We start from the raw sequence: 24983 nt of genomic DNA, 5'->3' as shown, positions 1-24983 counted from the left end.
GCGAGGCGTTCGCATTGGCGTGGGAAAAGGATACGTTCGCGGGAGAAAGAGAGATAATGCGAGGCATGCACGAGTAGGAAAAGGAAAGAAGAAGGTGCAGAAATAATCATTTTATTAAATATAATAATGTTTATTTTACAAAACGTGTGTATAATACAAATGTGTGTGTGTGTGTGTGTGTGTGTGTGAAATATAAAGTATAAAATATAAAATATAAAATATAATATATAAAAAATAATAAAAAATAATAAAAATAATAAAAATAATAATAATAATAAAAATAATAATAAAATAATATAATAAGGATAATATAATAATATAATAAGGATAAAAAATATAAATATAATAAGGATAAATACAATAAAATATAATATACGGATAAAATAAAATATAATATACGGATAAAAATAAAATATAATATACGGATAAAAATAAAATATACGGCGGTGCTCCATCTGAAACAGAAAAAATACGTCTTATTAAAATATCTAGTTGGAACGTTCTAAAATTTTAAAAATAGATACTTACAATCATCCCCATAATTCCTCTATGTCCTCCTCCTCGTAAGGTTCGAGGCCGAAGAGACGTCTTAACATTAAATGGAGGTCGTCGGGATCGTTATCCTCCCATACGTCCTCACGTAAATCGCGCTCGTGCCGCCGAAACATCCGAATCATTTGTCGGTGTTCGATGTTTATAAATCTTGGAATCTCTATCTCGCAAGTGAAGTCGTACTATAAATAAAAATTATAATTCAATCAAAATTTTAATTGTAATATATTACAAATAATTAATATATTACGAATGATTAATATGACATGAAATAAAATATGCTACTTACTCTTTGGAACACCACTAAATTTAATAGGGCTCTCAACAGCCCTATTGCCACATCCTCCGCCCACCGCGATGCGTTCCACAGCCCGCGGCGCAACACTATTTCCATTAATGATGGCATTATCGAAGAAAATTGCGACGAACTTATCAGACTTTTCCTTTTTTCACTATGTAGCGTTCTCGCCGGCAACTCGAACGATACTATCCTGTCGCATCGAAAAAATCCAGATCTGCTGCGGCAGTGTTTATTACTGACGCTATATTATTTATAAATTATCGAGTAGCCGGAAATCGGCGCTTGTCTTATATTTCAGACATCGACACCCGCCTTTTGTAAGTACACCGATAAACATGTCCCGACGCGAATTCTAGCAGCCGGACATCGGCGCTCGCCTTATCATCTAATTTTATAATTTTCATTCCTCTAATTTCAATAAATTATCGAGTAGCCGGAAATCGGCGCTTGCATTATATTTCAGACATCGACACCCGCCTTTTGTAAGTACACCGATAAACATGTCCCGACGCGAATTCTAGCAGCCGGACATCGGCGCTCGCCTTATCATCTAATTTTATAATTTTCATTCCTCTAATTTTAAAATTTAACTCAAAATAAAAATTATAAACTTTCGTTTTACACCCGCCTTTTGTAAGTACACCGATAAACATGTCCCGACGCGCAGCCGGACATCGGCGCTCGCCTTATCATCTAATTTTAATAATGTTACGCGCAATAGTGCAGTGTGAGATGATATTTGTTTATAATGTTTATAAATTCTCGAGCAGCCGGACATCGACACTCACCCTTTGTAATACACCGCGCCTACCGTTCCGCCGCGGCCCCCTCCCCCTCTTCGCGGACCCCGCGCCACCAAAATCCCCCTCCGCCCGCGTGACGTCATGCCCCCTCGCCCGCGCGGTTTCCCCTCGCCCCTCACCCCCCCTCAGAGGACCTGAGTTAGAACCCGCATAGTATTACTACTCTGATCGGGGGCGATTTTTCGGGGGCCTGCGTCTTCCTAAATTAGGGAGAGAGCGGCCCGATAGTCAGATCAGCGGGATCTGACTTTCGGTTAGGAAAAATCGAAACTGTAAGCTCGAAATGAGCCCGCGAATTGGTTGTCGGCACGAGGTCGAGCGACGGGATCCCATCCGACGGAAGGAGAGGAAGAGAGAAGAGCGACGGCCAAGAGCGGGAGTCCAGGACACCCAGGAAACAGGAGACGTCAGGTCGTAGTTTTTCAATATTAACTACATTCATGGTGGCCAATATACCACGCTACCGATAATTTAATATTATTATGACAGGAACACAAGCGAAGGGCCGGAAGGAACCGGTCGAAAGGGCGGCCACTCCACCCGCGCGAAGCGAGGGAGTCCCAAGGAAGGAGCGGCGGGAGGATTCTTGACCATGGGCCTATTTTTCGAGATAAGAAAGAGAACCGATCGGACGCTGCCGAAATTCCGCATCTGTCAGTCAAGCAACAACCGATTTAAGAAATTTCGGGGCGAGGAGCCCACCAACACGGCCGTGACAACCGCAAGGACCGCGAGGACCGCAGGACGGCCCTGCGTAACGCGAGAGCGCCATAAGTGGCGCGATAGCGATTTATCGCACCGGCGTGTCTCCTGCAGGACTCTCGCTCGGCACTGTTCGGCGAGCCTTTAGGAAGGACGCAGGTCGCCCAGAGCGTACGAGCGAGAACGAGATCGCTAAGGAAAAGCCGAGATATTCCTGCCGATGGGACGAGCGTTGTCGACCCGAGTTTGCTGCCGATTTATTGTAGGTAATTAATTCGGATGAGTCGCGCCTTTAATAGTTGTCGAGCCACGCGTTTTGGTGGATTAATTTGGTGAATAGTTGGTAGATTAAGTCGCACGGCCGACGGGCACATGTCGCTCATCCGAATTATGTAAAATAGGCTCTCTCTATTCATTTCGCCGCCGCCGACAGTCATTAATGTTAGTCTCGCGTTTGTGATAATTGTATGTCGCATTATCGGGATTTTTGCGTTCACGCGATCGATATTCCGACTCGTGCAAAGTATTGCGACTCATACACCACAGTCGTTATCGATAGTTTCCGTATTGTTTCTGTGTATTGTTAGCGCGTGTTTTGTGAGTATTGTAAGAAATCGGAGTCAGGAGGAAGCGAAATCCTAAAAATTCGTATAAGAAATCTATCGGGTGTCTTTGTGTCCGCTATTAGTTTCCGCGAGTCATTCTAGTTAGAGATTCGGCATTTCAACGCAAAGGTCATCGTCATTGTTATTGAGACGTATATCGGCTTACCGCGAGCCGGACCAACGGACCAATTTGAGTCGTGCAATCTAGTATTTTCTATTATATCGAAGCGGATTCACGAGCGTGCGTAAAGTAGTTACTGGCGTATTCGAGAGATTTCTTTAGCTGTCGCGGCCTAATTAAGTCTCGTACGGCGGAAATCCTCACGGCCGAAAAGTCGAGTTAAAGCGCGTAAGACGCCCGGTAATTTGATACTGTTGCGCACGGTCGTGCCGATCTCCGCGGAAATAATATATCTTATTCGCCTGTAAAATAATTACTGTCATCCAAGGCTATTATTTATACGAACTGCTCTATACTCTTGTTTCTTTCGTTTTAATATATTATTGTTATCTCTATTATAATACATCGAATGCTCATTTTGGCTCCCGTGTTCTCGACTCTCAAGAATTCTCCCGTCTCCCCCGAACCCCGCCCTCTACCATTTCGGGTATACTAAATAGCCGCAGAATTTTGCCGTCGCGTTAATTATCGGTCGCGCGATTATCTTTTGGTGTTGCGTTTATTGTGAATGGTGCGGTCTGCCGTACCTGGCGCCCAACTTGGTCTATTTTGCGATTCCGGGAATTTTTGTGGATCGCGAGATCGATATTCGAAATGCGCGCCGACGGTGTACCGTGGGCATCAGAGAACCGCCCGCCGAATAAATAATTATTAATTAAATAATTTAAAAAAAAAAATACGGTTACAATATATATATGTATAAATATATATATATATATATATATATATATACCTATACGTTTTTACTAATTGATTAATCTAACAATTAAATGATACAAGATGGCGCACATGGTTCTCTCTTATTTTATACGACGAGGAATATATTGTATTTACTGTGACTTGTAAGAGTCGTAAAAACAGGGCGAGATAAATTAAGAACACCCGTTAGCGAAAGCGCAATCAAAACACTCGTTAGGTGAATTCGATGGGAGCGAGAGATATCGAGCCGCCATCCGCGACGAATAGGAACGCGACACGGGGCGATTCGATAATTATCGAATCCAGCAAACGCATATAAAACGAGATAGCCGCGTGCCTCGAGAAAGGCAGAAAGTCTTAGAGAGCGTTAAGAGAAAGTATTAGAGAGAGAGAGAGAGAAAGAGAGAGAGAGAGAGAGAGAGAGAGAGAGAGAGAGAATTGTGCTCAGCGAGAAAATTATTAGTTCGGCGATATTGAATCCGTGCTAAGCCAAGTCGGGCTTACGGGAAAGGTGGACGGTGATCAAGGCGGACCCCTCCAGTATGTAACTTTGTTAATTAGCAATTACGGAAGATTTTGGGAACGATCCACGAGGACGGGTGGATCGCCGCGTGGTGCCGGCAAGCCACGTGGCAAAGAACATTCTAGAGAGACCGAACGTGAGAGTTATAGATTTTGGAGTAATCTTTCTTCGGGAAGCGGTATAATAAACCTATACAATTATTCTGACAAGCCGAGCGTTTATTTGCAAAACCCGAAAGACACCCTGCCTTTCCTCCTAGAAATCCTTACAGACTGCTAAGTTAAGTTCCTATTGCTGTGTTTGATAAAATTTCAATTATTATTTTTTTTTTGTTAAAATTATTATTGTAATTGGTCTTCCAATTCTGAATTCATCTGAAAATTTTCATTATTATTTATTAATTTTGATGTATGAAATTAAAAGCAGTTGGGATGTACAATTCGGCTATTTTTCTTTATTCTAATTTTTACGTTATTTTTATTTAAGAGGATGCCAGAGCGACTGGCGAACTCCGACGGGTGAATGCCTTTATCAAGTCTAATTAAAAGTTTTGGTATATTGCCAACGCTTTATAGTTACATTACTGATATCATTATGTAGAGTAATGGAGTCAAGGATATGTGCATACTTTGGAAAGAACAATAAAATATAAGCTTTTCGCGTTGTGTTAAATATGTAGAGACAAAAAATATGTTGAATTTCTACTCTATTTCTGTTCTATCGTCTCGTAGAAGCAACGACTTTACATAGATGTCTGTTTGTGTCGCATAAATATTTTGAATACAAATCTACAATATTGCTCATATATTATCTCTTTTGATATATATATATATGTAGGCTAATTTCGTATCTACTACTATCTAGTGATCGCTATGGAGGTAGGAACGGAGAGTGACTCGTGAGGTTTTTATCAATAAAGTTGATAGTTTTTACAATATAACATTCTGTATATATTTTCGTTAGATGTTACATGCGATAGTATTGGCGCGAAAAATAATTAATCGGAACGTATCGCTGTTGGCCTCCCCGTTTCCGCGTTTGCGTCGCTTGATCTCGACACCCTGTTGAGCACCCTTGAGTCTGGGTTCCCTGTGTACCCGTAGCTGGGAGCTCCTCAGTTTGCGTATTCACCGATCGGTATGCTGGGGGAGTCCAGGTAGGCAACCACCACGGAATCCGCCCGTCGGGTGAAGGCCCTCTTGGCTGAGGCGTCTTGGGTCGCCCGTCCGACTTGGGTCCGACTCTCATCGGACGACGAAAGGATTATGGGCGAAGCCGGTCGTCGTTCTGTCGTTTCTCCAGTCGTTGGCGAAGGCTCCAATTTTGCTTCTCCCTTGCTCCGCTGCCTCGTTGCTCCTGCGTCGAACCTCCCTGGATGGGAACTGCGGCGTTGCGTCGGGAGTCGTCGTAGATGAGTGCAGGAGGTGATGCGCACAATCCTCGGCTTTTGTGGTGGTGCGTTAGGTAGCGTAGAGGATGTACCCGAGCCGGAGCGTTTGACGCTATACGATGGCGAGACGGCGCCTGAACTGTGGCGCTTGGCGTCCGGTGAAGGCGAGGATGCGCCTGAATTGGGGCGCTTAGCGCCAGGCGATGGCGAGGATGCACCGGAGCGTGGGCGCTGGGCGCCAGCTGAAGGCGAGGATGCGCCTGAATTGGGGCGCTTAGCGCCAGGCGATGGCGAGGATGCGCCGGAGCGTGGGCGCTTGACGCCAGCCGAAGGCGAGGATGTGCCTGAATGGGGGCGCTTAGCGCCAGGCGATGGCGAGGATGTGCCTGAGTCGAGGCGCTTAGCGCCAGGCGATGGCGAGGCAGCGCCTGTATTCCTCCTTGCTAGGAGGTGCAGAGGCGTCGGCCTGGTTCGCTGGCGTATGCCGATTTCTCCTTCCAGAGGAGAAATATTCTTCTGGATCTTCGTCTTGGCTGCTCTTGATCTCCTTGTTGACGTAATTCGGGCGACTAGGCGCCGTGTTGTAATGGTAAATGTAGCGAGAAATGCGCTAATTAATGATCGTCCTGACTCCACGGGGGGCCTGCTTATTTTCCCTGCGGGCTGACTTTTACTTACGGAAAAGCGTACCCGGCATATGACGCCTAGCGGAGGTGTTCGGTACTAGCTGTGCGCGGCGTATATGTAGCCGCCTGAGCGTCTTTCGGCTCCCGAGTTAGCTAGCCCGGCGCGCGCCGTGCAGCGGCGGCGCCCGTACTATCGGTGTGGCCGCTTATGCATTTGTACGATTGAATTTTCGTCGCCATAGTGCGATTGAATTTTCATCGCCACAATATATATATATATATATAATCAATTTTATATATATACGAGGTATATAAATATGGAACCGGAATTTACCCATAGATGGCCCTAGTTGTCAATGTAGTTACCGTCAAACCGCGTCATTGGCGCCATTTTCTTGTTTTGACATATGATAAAAATTTTCAACTCACAACAATACAAGTTTCATACAACAGCAAATAAATATAATCAATTTTCAGTGAAATATACAAATAAGCAAAAGATTAATTATATTTTAATAAATTTGAAGTTACTATTACATATACACAAACATATACACATATGTCGATAATATATAACACACATATAGTATGCTCGGATAAAAAAGAGATGGACAGAAAAGAATGGACAAAGAGAGAAAAAAGATATGAGTGTAACTGAGCAAGTATCTGTACAAGTGCTAAAAGTAAGAAAAAAAAGGAAATAGTTATATTTTTTTCTATTGCAATACTTTATGCTCACTAATGTCTAGTGACTGATGTGAATTATCTATCGATACATCGTTTCACAGCCGTTTTATTCTTCCTTTTTCTTTTTTTGCCCATATGTGTCTATTTATTTATAATAAAAATACTATATGAGTATTAAATACTATGTGCATCATATATGCATCATGTATGTTTGTGTGTATACAGTCATTTTTAAATCCATTTGAAGATCAATTTTATATTACAATTTTTTATATAAAAATCTGCGGTCACCTCGCTTGACGCTCGGATCGGCTCGTAGGTGTCCGGGTTCGAGAGAAGGGAAGACTCAAGCTTACGAAACAGTATAGGTATAAACGATACTTTATTTAGTGAGAAAAAGATAAATACAGCGTGCAGGGCCTGGCGATGTCGTGCGTGGAGCGGTGTCGCTGGTAGCAGGATGCGGGGCGCAAAGCGAAGACGCAAAGCGATGGTTGCAAAGCGGTGAGAAGTGCAAGACAGGCTCGGCGGGCAATCGTTCCCGGTTTTATTTAGATGCGCTGACGGCGCGATTAGAACTAGAGGACTTATTACGAACAGGCCTTATAACTAGCGGACTTAGTACTAGACAAGTCTTATTACTAGCAGAACTAGCGGACTTAGTACTAGACAGGTCTTATTACTAGCAGGTTTTACGACTAGGATGCGGTTACAACTAGCGGACTTAGCACTAACAGGCCTTAAGACTAGCAGGTCTATGACTACGAGACTTAGAACTAGCGGACTTATCTCTATCATGCGACTAATGTTTACAGCGCGGTCATGCACTTATACGCTACGGTCGGGTTAGGTGGCTAGGTATTGCCGGCAGGCTCGAGTGTCACGTCGAGCGCTGCTTGGGCAACGGAAGTCGGTTCAACCCGACGGGGCTGAGTACAACCTCGGTCCGAGGTAGATAGGAGCCGGTGCAACCCGGCGGGTCTGAGTGCAACCTCAGCCTGTGGAGCGGTCGAGACAGGAGTCGGTTCAACCCGACGGGGCCAAGTACAACTTTGGCCCGAGATATAGAGAGCCGGTTCAACCCGGCGGAGTACAACCTCTGCCCTAGGTAGTGGTGAGTATCAGGAGCTGGTCAAGATAGGATCTGGTCCCAATATCTCGGCCGGCCGGGCTTATATACCCGGCCGGCGTCCCCCATTGTGCGCCGTCGGTCCGGTGGTGGGAGTCGGTACCGCGTGGGGACCCCGCGAGAGAGATAGAGCGTGCCGGGGAGCGAGAGCGCATGCTAAGCGAAATCGCGCGTGCCGGTGAACGAGAGCGCATGCTGAGAGAGGACGCGCATGCGTTAAGCAAGATGGCGGCAGTGGGACAGGTAGAGCTGGGTGAATAAGCAAGCCGTGTGTAACGATGCACCCCCCATCGTTACCCGGCACGTAGCCAGCCGGAAGTCTGCCGCCTGGCGAACACCAGCCGGGCAGTGGCAGAAGCGCCTTTTTTGCGAGTTTGCTGCCCCGTCGAGCTTTCTCGACTCCGGCGCGCTATCCTCGACTCCGCGGACGGAAGCAGGGACGGAGAGTTCTCCGCCCGGTCGAGGGTACTCGATCTCCGATCGCATTCCCCCTACCACTGGGAATACGCGCATAATCCCGCGACAACGATCAAAACTATTTTACGATACTTGCGAATTATAATCACCGCGCCAAAATGCCTGTCGCCTAATATTCCATTGTATTCCGCGCGCCGTCAAAATAAACACGGCCTTGCCGTACACGCGTCGACCGACCGCGCCCTGTTTCTTGCGCGTCTCGCGCACCGTCAAAATAAACACGCGCCGAACGACCACGCCCGGTTTCTTGCGCGTTTCGCGTGCCGTCAAAATAAACACGGTTTTGCCATACGGATATCGTAAGCGGTTCGATATATCGAACATCGCGCACCGAATAACGAACGCGCATTACATCTAGCGCGTTGCATCATCCGCCGCGCGCTAACATCACACAACCTATTGTAAATCGACCATTGCCGAAAGAGGCAAATAAAGACGATACCTTTTAACTCAATCTTGTCGTGTGTCTCACCTTTTCACGAGCCCTGATCCCGACCGAGCTCATCCGCGCGCTCGCGGAAAGTAACTCCGTTACATTGTATATACCAGGTATATAAATATGAAACCGGAATTTGCCCATAGAGGACCCTAGCTGTCAATGTAGTTACCGTCAAACCGCGTCATTGGCGCCATTTTCTTCTTTTGACATCTGATAAAGATTTTCAACTCACAACAATACAAGTTTCATACAACAGCATAGTTTTTAATAGCGTTGAACATGTCGAATTTAATGCCTGGAAACTACGATTTGCGGACAGCATTGATTTTCTGTTACCATTTGAAGAAAACTGCTACAGAATCGCATCGAATGCTTGTCGAAGCTTACGGTGAGCATGCTCTTGGTAAATCACAGTGCTTTGAGTGGTTTAAAAAATTCAAAAGTGGCGATTTTGACGTGAGAAACGAAGAAGGTGGAAGATCACTGAAAAAGTTTGAAGACAGCAAATTGCAAACATTGTTGGATGAGGATGACGCTACCTACAACAAATGATCGATTTGAATCAAGCTTTGCGTGAAAAATGACCAGAATATCAAAAAAGGCAACACAAAGTGACTTTGCTTCATGATAATGCACCATCACACACAGCAAAACCGGTCAAGGAAACGATTGAGCCGTTTAGTTGGGAAATACTTTCGCATGCGGCTTATTCACCAGACTTGGCTCCATCCGATTACTACTTATTTGCATCGATGGGACACGCACTTGCTGAGCAGCACTTCACTTCTTACGAAAATGTACGAAAATGGCTCGATGACTGGTTTGCTTCAAAGGAGCAACAGTTTTTTTGGCGTGGCATCCACAAATTGTCAGAGAGATGGGAAAAATGTATAGCTAGCAATGGGCAATACTTCGAATAAAATATTTTTTATCATTTTCATACAATAAACGTGTATTTTCTATACAAAAATTCCGATTTCATATTTACATAGCTGTAGATCTAATTAATGGATGCTACAGATTAGGCCCGTAGTAACGGCCCTGCCGTTACAGATCTTTATGTTATTTTCTATTTAGGAATTGTTTTAAAGATATAATTAAAAAAAAATAGAATATTATATTTTTACATAATATTACATTATCATATTTATATTTTTGAGTAGACTGCATGGAAATAAAATTAAATAATATCTACAACATATTAGTATATAGTATACATTAAAACAATTCCTTCTAAAATTATGGTATATAAATATACTAACTTTTTGACTCTTATTCTTTTTAAAAAAATTCTGCGGGCAAGCGTCTCTCGAAAGTTTTATTTTAGTCTCAATATGTGGGGGGACACACAATTAAAACCACACTACAAAAACATAACACTCGTTTCTTAAATTCAACGCGTTATAACGCGTTATAACAGTTGAGTGTATTTCTGCGATAATTTCTTGTTACGCGTATGTACAAAACACACGCGATTGAGTATCTGCCGCGCACTGATATGATCGCATGTGCCTGCCTGCATGTATGTGTGCATGGTACAGTCGACTTATTCCCCGATATATACATACATACATACTTAAATACATGCATGCGACAAGTATTGCGTAATAATAAAAACATACGCATTTTTATAAACGAATATTCTCTAACCGAATAAAAAAATTATTTTCATATTGATTAAAATTAATTCGATATATAAAACTATTATTCATAAATATTCTACGACAAAAATTAAATTTCTAAATTTTTGCTTTAAAAAAAGTTTATTTTCTATAAATATAGGCAAGCTTATACAAATATGCAAATGTTTGGTAACATAAGAGGATGAAATATATCAAATTTTCTTTTTTCATTTATATATTATTAAATATAACTATGAATAATAATAAATTGTCATAAAGATTATATGTATATACAGGGTGATTCAAAACAACCTTCTGTCCTTACAATGTCACATACTTGACTCGATTCTAAGATGATCTTTCCTTTGCCAAAATTTTTTCCGTGGTTTAGTTTTTAAATTATAAGCCAAAATAGTTAACGAATTACGGGCCGCGTACGCGAGGTAGGCAGGAACGACGCAACTTACCGTCCTATGCTGGTGATTACGTGAGGCGCTCGCTGCGATCAACTATTTGCTACATGCGATGGGGTATATGCGTGAGAAAGAACTATACGCGCATACATAGATATACATTCTCTCTCTCTCTCTCTCTCTCTCTCTCTCTCTCTCTCTCTCTCTCTCTCTCTCTCTCTCTCTCTCTTCTCTCTCTCACTCACTCACTGATTCTTACCTTGTATGTAGAAATTCGTTGCCCCCATACGACTCAATAAGTAATATTTCCGTGTGATACAACGAGTAATTAGCAAACTTTTTTTCACTCACAAATTGTACCACTTATCGAACTTTTACGAATTAATTCACGCACTTTATCGATAAACTGAATTTATTAAAAAAAATGATGTTATTATACGTCATTATATTTTCATATTTTTGTCGTAACCCAAAATCGAATAACGTAATTACGACTTATAAAACTAAAAAAGGAACACAGCGCAAATTCAGCACTTTGTAAGCTGTTGCGCGCGCTCCCAAAACCGCGATTAAATGCAAGATATGCAATTCGTTGCAATATGCAATTAAGACATTGCGACCTAATACCGAAAAACCACCTACTTTCGGACCATAAAAAGAGAGGTAACGAGTACCTCGAGGCCGTATTCCGAAACTAAGTGGTGACGCGTGTACTTGAAGAAACTGTGAGATTCTGCAAGCGCCGACACTGTTACATCGCCGAAGCATCACCAAACCGAACTCTACGATACGTAAGCTGTACAAATAAATCTCTTTGCACGGAATCTTTGCCTCGTGTTTCTCGACACTCGGAGTCGCTACTCCTAAGACGAGCCGAACCCTTGGATCATCCCCAAAATTCCCGTTGTACCCGGAGAGGCACAACAAAATTGGCAGCGGTGGGATTGGTCCACTTAAAGGAATAAATAAGAATATGTAGGATACGCCCAACTATTTCGAGACACAATCAATAACAAAAAATTGATTGAGCAAATCCGCACAAAGTGCAAGCCAAAACATCGTCAGTGCCGGAGAGACCCGGAAGAAGAATTGTGACAAGAAGCTGAAGCGAAAAGGAAAGAGCAATCCAACGCAACGCCCAGCAACTAGCCGTAGCAAAACGAGGACGCCGCCCGTGCAACGGAAAATTCACCGACGCTGACCTACAGCAACGTGCACAGCCGAGCGATCCAACCATAACAGCTGACCGTGCAGAAACAACAAGTAAGCGAAAGAAGAATGCGTATCATCGTTATACTGTAAGTCAAAAACATTGTACAATAAAATAGCGTGAATGTCGGCACAACCGAAAAGAGTTACGTTCCATCGACCGCGATTTCTAAGCGCACCAGCGCGACAAACAAATAGGTTCGGCTTTGTAAACGGAGAAATTTAGATAACCATTTTTCAGGCGAGAATTCACCCAAATTAGGATCCCGCGAACTAGAAATAAACCAAGTAGCGGAAAATACACTCCCGCCTAACAATAACAATAACATAATAGAAGTAGACGGACCTGATATAAATCGTACATCCGTCGAACGCGTTGCCGTTAGGAGAAATTACTCTCCCGTATCATACGACAGTAGCATCTTCGAAGCAAATAACGAAGAAAACATGCAACATAATCCATTACCATCAATTGTTCCCCCCGAAGACGTTCATAGGGAAATAGAACACTTGCGAGCACAGGCTAGAAATAACGCCGCCGCGGAATATGAAGACGCCCCCTCGAAGATCCGAGAAATGCACTGATAATCAAAATCGTGCAAACCGTTCGAGAAATGCGAAAAGAAATAAAAGAATTACACGGCAAATACACGATCTACGCGCAAATCGGGAAGATTTAAATAGAACGCGAACGATACCGAATGACACTAATCTTGATGTCAAATACAGACGAACACGATGTTCGAAACCAATCGGCACCTTTAAACGGTCATTTACGATTAAAAGAAGCAAGAGATATGATTCCGGAATTTGACGGGAATCACAAGCTAAACTTAAAGAATTTTTAAGCGCATGTTCATACGCGATAAAAATATCAATCCCGCAGATGAAAGAACATTATTAGAAGCAATACTTTGCACAAAGCTAAAGGGAAAAGCTATGGTAGACTTTGAAACGCGAAATATAAACAGTTTCGGACAGTTTAAAAGAGAACTCGAAATCTGCTATTTAAGCAAGAAGAGCATCACTCACTTACAAATCGAATTTAACTCTTTAAAATAAAAAACCGGTGAGAGCGCCAGAGCATACGGGCTGCGCGCCGACAATTTGGCCATGGAATTATATGAATCCATGATCGAAGGCCAAGATTATGGCAGCGAACAAAAATGCATTATACTTGAAACTATACAACAGCAAGCTCTGCAAAATTTCCAAATAGGTCTCCACGAGGATATTAAATTGGTAGTACGAGCACAGCATTACTCAACGCTTCAAGAAGCAATCGCAGGAGCCAATGCGGAAGAGAAAGTCAAGGGTCCATTAGAACATGTATTGCGGCATAAGCCCGATCATACAATTTCGCAAGCAGCGCGAAATAAAGTATTACAATACAATAAATGTGGAAAACTAGGACATCACGAACGAGAATGCCGAACAAGCAGATATTCAAACCGATTCTCCTTGCCGAAGCCACAGGGACAATCGAGAATAAATATATTCGAAAAACACTGCACATACTGCAAAAAATCAGAGATGAATGTTGGAGTCTACACGGACGCTCTGGGATAGTACAATCTAACCAGACGAAATCAAACGAAGATAAAAAGCCACAAAATTGTAATAAAATAAATGGGCAACGAAGAAAAAGTACAACACAAGACGAGGATGAAGAAGAAGACGAAGAGAATACAAGACAGCCGAGACCAGCTCTCGAGTATCAAATATCGCAAGTAACAGGAAAACCGCAAACAAAAACTGGAATAGATCTAGTAACTCTTCCCATCCAGGAAGTTAAAAAAGGGAAATTAAACCTACTGTTTGACACAGGAGCAACGGTTACATTAATAAAGTTAAGAAATCTAAAAGGAGAAACCATGATTTACGAGAAGCAAATGGCACTCACTGGAGTTACAGGACACAAAATGAATACAATAGGAAAAATCAAGGCAACGATAATCCTGAAGAACCGAAAAATACGGCACTCAATTTATATCGTGAAGGACGACTTTCCAATTGATTATGAAGAAATCCTAGGAGTAGACTTTCTACAAAAACACAAGGTAACGTGCGATTACAATAAGAAGCAGATACAGCTAGCAGATACGATATTAAAATTATATCCGTACCGAGCGTTAACCTTAAAACCGCGTAGCGAGACATTATTCAAGCTACTACCGACTCAAATAAAATAGGTATAATACGTGCTGAGGAAACACAACCTGGAGTTTTTATTGGCTATTGCCTAGTAAAGCCAGAAGAATTTTCCTGCCCAATAAGTGTTATAAACACTACCGAAAAATATATTAAACTACCAACTCCATGCGTAACAGTCGAAGAAATAAAAAATACAGCAGCTCAAATATGCAATACTCAAAAACAACAAGAGGCTACAACACTTTCCCGTCGCGAAAAAATAAAAAATTTACTGCGTATACAACACCTAAATCAAGAAGAGGAAAAAACACTGCTAGAAAGCGAAGGTTTTAGCGACATATTTTATATCGAAGGAGATGCACTCACTTATACCTCTACTATCATACATGAAATTACGGTTCAAGCCAATAGTGCACCCGTAAATATACGCCCATATTGCTTACCAGAAAAACATAAACAAAAAGTAAATCAGCAAGTAAAAGGCATGCTGAGAGACAACATCATTAGACCAAGTACCAGCCAATGGAATGCTCCATTGCTAGTGGTCCCTAAGAAGACCGATGCGTCAGGTAAACAAAAACTACGAATAGTCGTAGATTTTCGAAAGTTAAACGATTTAACAACAGGCGATTCCTTCCCATTACCTAATACCCAGTCAGCACAGAAGTCCCTTGAATGTACATAGGATATCCGTAAGATTCAAAGTACATCTATTAAATCTCGTATATATACATAGGATGTCCAGAAACATATATATGTGAATGAGATGTCCATAATACATCTTATGTACACACAAATATGGATATACGTAGAAGATTCAAAAACGCATATACGTAGGACAGTGCATGCCACGATCTGCACATTTCGGCCGATTTCCGAGAGTCAACGCCTATCGCCCCCCCCCTTGCGTCTTGAGATCCTCAACTAGCAACCGTAACCAAGCGCGCGGCGCTCTGCCTCAGGTACGGTGCATCTATACCGCGAAGCCGTTCCGTACTCCCTTACTGCCAAATATCAATGTTTTAAACACGATCTCTTTAGAATTTTTTTAAATAATTAATTCAAGAACAAAGTTTCAATACTCGATTATTAATTACATTTACGATATAATAATTCTAAAATATTATTAAATTATATTCGATAGATTAAATTTGTTAAATGTGTCGCGCGCGGAAACTCTTTCCGATATATAAATTAATAAATAATTGTAAATTTAAAGTTTTATAAAAGACGCTTTTATTAAAAGCACGAAATACTTATGAACGATATTATTTAAGTTATAGACTGTTGGATATTCCCAGTATATGATGTCATTATATAAATTAGAATAACGTAATATTTTTAGAATTATTATATTGTAAATGTAATTAATAATCGAGTATTGAAACTTTATTCTTGAATTAATTATTTTAAAAAATTCTAAAAAGATCGCGTTTAAAACATTGATATTTGGCAGTAAGGGAGTACGGAACGGCTTCGCGGTATAGATGCACCGTACCTGAGGCAGAGCGCCGCGCGCTTGGTTACGGTTGCTAGTTGATGATCTCAAGACGCAAGGGGGGGGCGATAGGCGTTGACTCTCGGAAATCGGCCGAAATGTGCAGATTGTGGCATGCACTGACGTAGGATATACGAAAACGGATATACGAATATTGAATATCTTTAGTACATCTTACGTACATGCGCAATGGAGATACGTAGAAGATCCAAAATCGCATATACGTAGAATATACGAAAACGGATATACGAATATTGAATATCTATAGTACATCTTATGTACATGCGCAATGGATATACGTAGAAGATCCAAAAACGCATATACGTAGGATATACGAAAACGGATATACGAATATTGAATATCTATAGTACATCTTATGTACATGCGCAATGGATATACGTAGAAGCTCCAAAAACATATATGCGTAGGATATACGAAAAACGGATATACGCATATTGAATATTCACTGTACACATCTAATATACATACATATTTGATATGTGCAGTACTTCCAGAAACGTATAATACATAGGATATACGAAATTGGATATACGTGTGAATTGTATGATCATATGAATCAAGAAAGTTCAAGCGGTCGCATTATTCGGTGTAGCAGCGCCAAATTCTTTTGCATGAAATATTATTTTATTTAGATTGAATTGAATTTGATTTATTTTGATTAATTTAATTAAATTTAAATTCTCTTTTAAATTAATTTGTTTAGTTTGTTTTGTTTAGTTATAAAATTTTATTATTTTAAGCGAAATATATATATTGACAATAAGCAAAAGCTATTATAATTATACACTTTTTGTAAATATTAAAAAGTAATTATACACTGAATAGTACTGCAGTGAGCTATGCGCTTTAACGCTAATAAATATTATTCTTTTAATTTTAGCGCCATAAAAATCGTAAACCAATTACGATGTATATCTCTACTAATGGTGGAGTTTGTTGCGCTGCGTGGCTGTGTTGCCCCTACTGTGAACCCCGTACATGTACTGCGCAGAGCGCTCTGCTTCTCTGATTGGGTGCGTGTGAGCCGGGATCCGTTTCTGGCAACACAACCTGCGTGAGAGTTGGGAGTCACTGGGAGTCAGTTTTCACTTGTTTTAATTTCTCTCTTTGGCTCGCGTTCTTCGTCTCGTCTCACGTCTTTCACGCAACACGCCACGCTTTGAAAAACTACGCAAAACGACTTGTACGACGTTTTAATTTGTTTAAAGTATATTTGTGCATTGTGTGAAAACAACTACTTCGTGGAATAGTAGCAGGCAGTTCATATACAGTTTCATTTAAATTAAAGTAAGTCCCGTACTACATCCTATATTATTTCATTTATAGGTTGGTTTATAGTTTCATTTGTAAGCATATTTACAACATAATACTTTTTCTTCATATTAATTTTTTAATCTATCAATATGTTAGTCTAATACCATTAATTAATTTAATTAATACAAAGAAAAATTATTAGAAGCAACAGGTTTAAAAAATTTCCAGCTAAGTATATGATTCACCGCGTAATTAAACTTAAAACGTTTGAAAAGCACATGTAATTTATTTCTTAAATTCCAATTTAGTAAATTTGTTAATATGAAATGTTAATAATTCTATGAGATATACACTTAATACTATACATATAATTGATAAAATCTATATTGCTTATTTATAATTTATAAATATAGTATAAGTTCAGACGTATTCAAACAATTTACTATATGAAGTTTTAATTCTCTTTCTAATATTGTTCGTTTCAGCTATCCTATAAAGTTTCTATAAACAAACATGAATTGTTTTATATTTTAGGATACTACGTTCAACCTCATTATAAATCTTTTTACTGCACTTTTCATCTATTAATTTCGGACTTTGTGTCTCACTGAAGGTAATTCAAAATGCCAAATAAAAAAAGTCACAGAGAAAAATTGTGTCGGAAAGTTAATGAAAGACTCAGTCTGTCATTAGCAATGATTAGTGAAACAAATCAATTAGCAAATCATGAAATAATCTCAGATCAATATTATAATCAGAATTGTGAAAAAGTATATAAGAATAATGTTGATAATGAAATTGTTCTTCCAAATAATAATAACATTTTATTAAATAGTCAAGGCAATAATTTGGAACAGAATGATTATTCATCTCTTAGTGATTTACAGCAACGTAATGACACCAGTATCTCACTTCCATTATTTGCAAAACCGAGGGAATCTTTATCCACAAAATTAGGAAAATGGTCCATTGACAGAAATATTAGTTTAACTGGATTTAAACAGTTATTAGATATACTACGTGAAGAATCATCGTTGACTAATATCTTGCCAGCTGATCCACGTACAATTTTAAGAACACCTCGCAAATCTAATTCTGAAAATAATTCATTTCATTATTTTGGTATACACAAGTCATTAAATTCTTTAAGTTTGAAGCATAATATAATTGTTGATCAAAACACGGAATTTTTTCTCGCAGTTAACATTGATGGGCTGCCTTTAACAAAAAGCACATCAAGTTCCTTTTGGCCAATTTTGGGTACAGTTAAATCAATTAAAAATCTGAAAAATCAAGTATTTATAATAGCTTTATATTATGGAAGTGAAAAACCTGAAGCCAGTGAATTTTTAAAGAAATTTGTAGAAGAATGTATAGAATTGTCAAATGGAATAATGATACAATCTGTTTTATGTAAATTCAAAATTTCAATGTTAATTTGTGATACCCCAGCCAAATCTCTTATTTTATCTGTTAAAAGCCATTCAGGTTATTTTTCATGTACGAAGTGTGATCAGGAAGGGGACATGATTAATAATGTTTTATGCTTTGTTGAAACTGAGAATTATAAAAAAAGATCAGATCATTCATTTAGAAATACCCTTCAAGTCGAACATCATACAGGAGAAACACTTTGGCTTCAAATTCCCAATTTTAATATGATTGACAATGTACCTTTAGATTATATGCATAATCTTCTATTAGGTGCAACAAAAAGATTGTTATGTGGTAAGCGTTATGGATGGATATTTGGCAAGCCTCCCCATAAATTACATGCTTCGAGTATTAATAAAATTAGCGACAATCTTCAGCTCTTAAAAAAATATATTCCTTGTGAATTTGCAAGAAAAACTCGGCCAATAAATGAATGTAAAAGGTTTAAGGCAACCGAGTTTAGACTTTTTCTATTATATACAGGTCCAATAGTTTTGAAGAAAATAATACCATTGAAAGAATATAATAATTTTCTTACGCTAAGTTTAGCCAGCTCAATATTGATAAGTAATCACTACACAAAATTTGAAAATTATATTTCATATGCCGAAGATCTAATAAAATTCTTTATTAAGAATTCAATTGAAATTTATGGACCCGATTTCATTTCACACAACATACATAGTCTATTGCATTTAAGTGATTGTGTGCGCCTATTTGGTTCACTCGATGAATTTAGCGCCTTTCCATTCGAAAATTATATGCAAAAGTTAAGAAAGTATATCCGTAGGCATTCGCAGCAGCTGCAACAAGTTGTGTGTAGAGTTAGCGAGGATAATAATTTTTTGCAACCAATACAATCTGCAAATGATAATTCCATAACATTATTGCGGAAACATTTTAATGGTCCATTAATAAATAATTGCACTTCTCCGCAATACAGGAAACTTAAAACGATTAATTATTGCTTAAATATTTTAAAAGTAGCTGATCGATTTGTCGAATTAGATGATTCAACTATCGTTGAAATACAAAATTTTGCTTCATATCAAAATGAAATATTTTTAATAGGAATCAAGTATATTCCACACAAAGATTTCTATTCAAAGCCATGTTTTTCTTCATTATTTGACATTAAAGTAATTATAAAATACAATACTGTTTTTCAAATGTGGAGAATTGACAAGATCAAAAGAAAATTACTGGTTTTACCATATAATGATCAATATGTTGCATTTCCTCTACTGCATTTATAATTGTCTTGAATAATTTCATGATGATAATAATCGATCACATTCTTTAGTCATTAGCTAGAAATGAAATATTTGATAATTTTTAATTATATTTAGAGGCCTTATACTTGCTAGAAAAGAAAAATAACTTATATTTTTCGTGAGCTTTCGATCGTTGGTTCTCATCCTTTTCAAACAAAAAACGAATATGACAAAAATAAGATGGATAATTAATATTGTAAAATATATATATTGATGTGTAAGTGTAAAAGAATGATAATAATTTAAAAGCTACAATGTTAATTAAAAAGACTAATTAATTAAAGAAAAATTACACTTTAAAATTATCTGAAATTTTATTTTAATTTCTGTAAATATAAAATCATTTTTCTAATATCACTAATATACATATATACTATTAGGTATATATGGTATTGACATATATGGTATTGGCTTGGTTTGGCAATCAATAAAAAATCAGTTTAAAAATTAATCAATTATAACCATGCATAATCCCTATTTCTGAAATTTTAAATACTCTTGTATATATAACAAATTCAACATTTTTAACATTCAATAATAAATACTATAAACAACTCTTTGGCACTCCTGTGGGTTCTCCTTCATCGCGAGTTTTAGTTAATTTAGTAATGATGGGTCTGGAAACCTCTTGTATTAATAAACTGAATTTCAAAATTTCCTTTTACAAGATATATGTTGATGACATTATTACTGCAATTCCTAATTATTATATTAAATAAAATTAAATATGTTCTCGACATTTTTAATGTCTTCGGTAATTATATTTTAGACAAAGATCCTCTTGCTAAATTGTATGAATTTTATGACTAATTTTTTTTCACCTAAATATTTTCACTGAGATATACCATATAGATAGAAGTTTGACTCAGCGATTGTGGTCTGAAATTGGCTACTGACAGATTGTCAAGTCACTGAACCCGAATATCCCTAGCCCACGAAAATTTTAAAATAAAAAATGATCAGTACGTTGAGGATACAAATAACGAAAAAAGTTTCGAAGGATAGATAAAGTCAGTTATAATATTTATTTTCTTCTTTGATTGATCTTGATTTATTCGCTAAATCATATTTTTTTTTAATTGACATATTTCGATTTGTTTATTTCATTGTCTATTCGAGAAGTTTTTAATGATTGAATTTAAGCTTTTTAGGAATTTCTAAGCATTGATTAATGTGTATAGATGACTTGGCTTGTCGTTCAATTCCAAAAGGAAAATACTGTTGAGGCAGTACCGAAAAAATGGTTTTTGATAAAAGAATCTGCATGCTATTGGCCACCAAAAAGTTACGATAATACAGCTATTAAAGCATCAATAAAAAATCAGCATAGTCCTGACTCGAGATGGATGAAATACGAAGCAATTATTTTAGGCACATATGGTAAATGTCTTTTTTTATTATATTAAATTTTTATGAAATTATATTATGTAAAATTTTTATAAAAAATATATCATTAACTTATTAATAAAGAATCATACTTAAATTATGTTATTAATACAACATTAAAAAGGACATCCCATTGAATACGTCACGGCGCAGGATGTTGATGTACATCAATATGCCACACCATGATATACTCATGGAATATCCTCTTAATACTTATAATTATCAAGAACTTATAATAAGTTCTGCAATGTAGAATAGTTCTGTGCATTTTTAGCTTCATGCGATTAACATCGTTATTTCATAATACAATATACTTGTTTCACAATTATTTTATAATGTACAACAAATTTCGGTGTTACTTATTAGTTATATTGTTCGTTATTGAGTACACAAGTAATGTTTGTTTGGGTGATTTAAAAGTTGCTAACAAAAAGGCAATGAAAGCCCAGAATACAGACAATCTTTCATCACATACGGAGATTTTAACGAAAAAAATTAATAAAATACATAAGCGGAGACAAGGCACGAATAATAAACACAACGATTACTCAGATAATGATAAGTCCTATGAGTCTAACTGTAGTATGTCTGATGAAGATAGTAACACATACCCATCATTTCCACTTTCTGGCAACAGACATGTTGAACGCGGTAAACTGCTTACTTTTCTAGTAAAAATTCGTTTTATTTTCAAAAAGTAATTATCTTTATATTTAACAGATAGTAATCGTTCTACAACGGAAAGTCACGATCAAATTATTACTAATGGTAAGTATTTTTGAAACTTGAATCTTCATATAATAAAATGCATATTTGCATTATTAACCAGATCAATATGCTGAAGAAAACAAATTCCAAAGCCGCGTACTGGTTTGTCGCGTATCCTCGTAACATCACAGTTAAGGGACCCGTTATAACCTTGTCAATTAAAAGTTGAATACGATGACAAACAAACGGGCTTCACCGTTTCAATGTCGCCATTTCGCCACAATATAAAAGATGATGTAGCAATGAATAAGCAAGTTTAGATGTGCACGCATTGCATAAGCCCGTTGCAAGTTTATCCCTCTGCTTTCGTATCAATCTGTGAACAACGTATCATCCATACGTATTATTAATGATACGCATCGAAGATATGGATGATAATGCTGTAAAGCAACATGAAATAATTTTATTGCGTTGCATCTTATTGCATCATCACTTGCAATTCAAAATTACACACGGATACGCAACAAGTCCGAACAGCTTAGCGATTTATACATTTAAATATCTACTTTTGTTTTAGATAACATATTCAATTATAAACAAAATTTTTTTAATTAATTGTTATTTTAAAATAACATTGATGTTTTTCAATTCCAATAGTATATGAATTTATTTCACTTTAAGGACAGTAGCACACGAGTGGATTCAACACGGAGCGGGAAAAGTCATCAACACATATATTGTATATCCTATGGTAGGTAACTACGGCGGGTCCGCCGCAGTCCGCCGTAATGTGCTACTATAGGAATACATGTGTTGAAACTTTTTCTGTTCCGCGTTGAATCTATCCGTGTACTACCTTAATATAACAACCAATTATATTAAATAACCATCATTAATTAAATGGATCATATTTTCTTGTTATTTTAAGATAACTTCAAGCCAGCTACAAACAGTGCTCACATAAATGCTGGTAAATAATTATTTTCATTCATTATTAGTGTTTTTGTATTTTCTGAATATTCCTTTTTGTATAATATTATAATAATATCTAATACAACTCAACTTTCAAATTTTCAGAATTCAGAAAACAACTTTTTAAAGAAATTCATCTGATTAATCTAAAATTAAATGTGGATATACTTATAAAAAAAGCCCGATATACTGTAGAGCCAGAACTTAATGATGACACTAATACGGCTGTTAAAACTCTAATACAATCGTTTCCAGCCATTACAGAGCAGCAACTAATATTGATGGAAGAATGGCTATCGAGTTCAGCTGATAACATACATGCATTGGTGTGTACTAAATTACCCTATGTATTTTTTTAAATTTTATTTTACATGATGAAAATTATTTTCTAATAAATAACTTCTATTATTTTGTGAATTGTATATTTTAGAGTCATCAACTGCGTTTAATTGGAGGAGCAGATCTTTGCCATGTAATCAAAGGCGTTATGTCCAGAGTAATTTCAAACGAAGTTGGGATGATGTATTCTTGGGAGGGGGCTCGGCAAAAAAAAGCTTTTAAATCGTTAAAGTTTGTCCAAGTTATCATTGGTAAAATATAATATTATTTTATACACTCTACATCAAAACAATTTTAAGCACGTATACACCTTTGAGCCAAGCCTCGTAACATAACCGTGTTGCGTAACCCAAGTGATGCTTGATGCGATAGCCAAATAAAAAAATTTGAATTTAAATCTAATCTTGTTACCATGGACTTATATATAAGGATAGGGCACATGAAGCTTACAACTGACTATATAATGACGCCGCCCACTACGTGGTGCTAGTAGGATACCTCTTGGCTGCCTTACTTCAACTTACTCTAATAAATAAAATATAATAAAATATTTCACTCTCAAATACAAATAATTGAAACGCGGATTTAGAATTCTGAAGTTGAAGCGGACAAGGTATCCTACTAGCGGCATGAGTGGCCGGCGTCATTATTTTGCCACTGTTCAGTATAGGTGGTATAGAAAAGTGTCAGCAGGCTGCTTGTTACATAACTTTGTCGCTTTCATTCCTTGATCTACTATTTCTGATTTAATACGTTTCTTATAGGTTTGTGGCTCAATCTGATGTATATCCAATACTGCGTAACCGTATTAATGCGTAACATCATTTCACGCGCGACGGAGAAATACTGACGATCAGTAGGTCGCTCCGAATCTCAAGCTGTAATCCTGTTATACGTATATTATGCGATGATGTTACGCATTAAAGTTCGCAGGTCTGTCCACACCGGTTACGTTCCATAGTTACATTTTATAAGGCTCGACTCAAATGCGTACGTATATAGCATTATATATATTCACTGTATGATTTTAGGTGTTGTTCGACTAAACTCCAAGACAAAATCTGCAACAGAATCGGACATCATAGAAGTAATAAAAAATTGGCTAGTTAGAAGTAAAGAACGCAGTAACAAGTTCCAATCAAAGAAAAAACTACAAAACACTATGTGTCAAACAGGTTCCGTTTGTGATGAAACAGGCTCTGTTTGTGAAACAGTCTCCGTTTCTGAAAAAGACTCTGTTTGTGAAAAAGGCCAAAATCTTAACGATTAAGATACAACTTGGCATTATTATTATTTGTTTTAAATTTATTAAAAATTAAAAGTGCAGCAAGGTTTTAAAATTTCAAATAAAAATAATTTGATTGCCCTGCTACTATTATTGCATTTATCATTTTTATTTTATTTGATTTACTGCACTTTTATCAGTATTTATTTTTGTTTTTATTTCAGTTATTTTTATTTGAAACTTGAAAACATATCGTTTAAATATATCATTTTGCTAAAATACTTATTTTATTTTCGTAATTATTTGATTTGTTTAGTTTATTTTTATTATGTAGCCTTACAATGTTAGTACAGAAAATTT

General features: G+C 37.8%; 1 protein-coding gene across 1 annotated transcript; it reads left to right on the top strand.

The window, feature by feature from the left end:
- The first annotated feature begins 21174 nt into the window (after positions 1-21174).
- On the top strand, positions 21175-24668 carry LOC138943500 (uncharacterized). Its single transcript, XM_070314351.1, has 7 exons — positions 21175-21372; positions 21787-22030; positions 22100-22147; positions 23016-23057; positions 23165-23385; positions 23490-23649; positions 24430-24668. The coding sequence occupies exons 1-7, from the start codon at positions 21175-21177 to the stop codon at positions 24666-24668; spliced, it is 1152 nt and encodes a 383-aa protein (XP_070170452.1).
- Positions 24669-24983: the final 315 nt, after the last annotated feature.

The sequence above is a fragment of the Polyergus mexicanus genome, unplaced genomic scaffold (assembly GCF_030449975.1).
Source record: "Polyergus mexicanus isolate NDT 795.1 unplaced genomic scaffold, iyPolMexi1.0 SCAF_27, whole genome shotgun sequence".
NCBI classification, from domain to species: Eukaryota; Metazoa; Arthropoda; class Insecta; order Hymenoptera; family Formicidae; genus Polyergus; species Polyergus mexicanus.
This window is presented reverse-complemented; position numbering and strand designations above follow the sequence as displayed.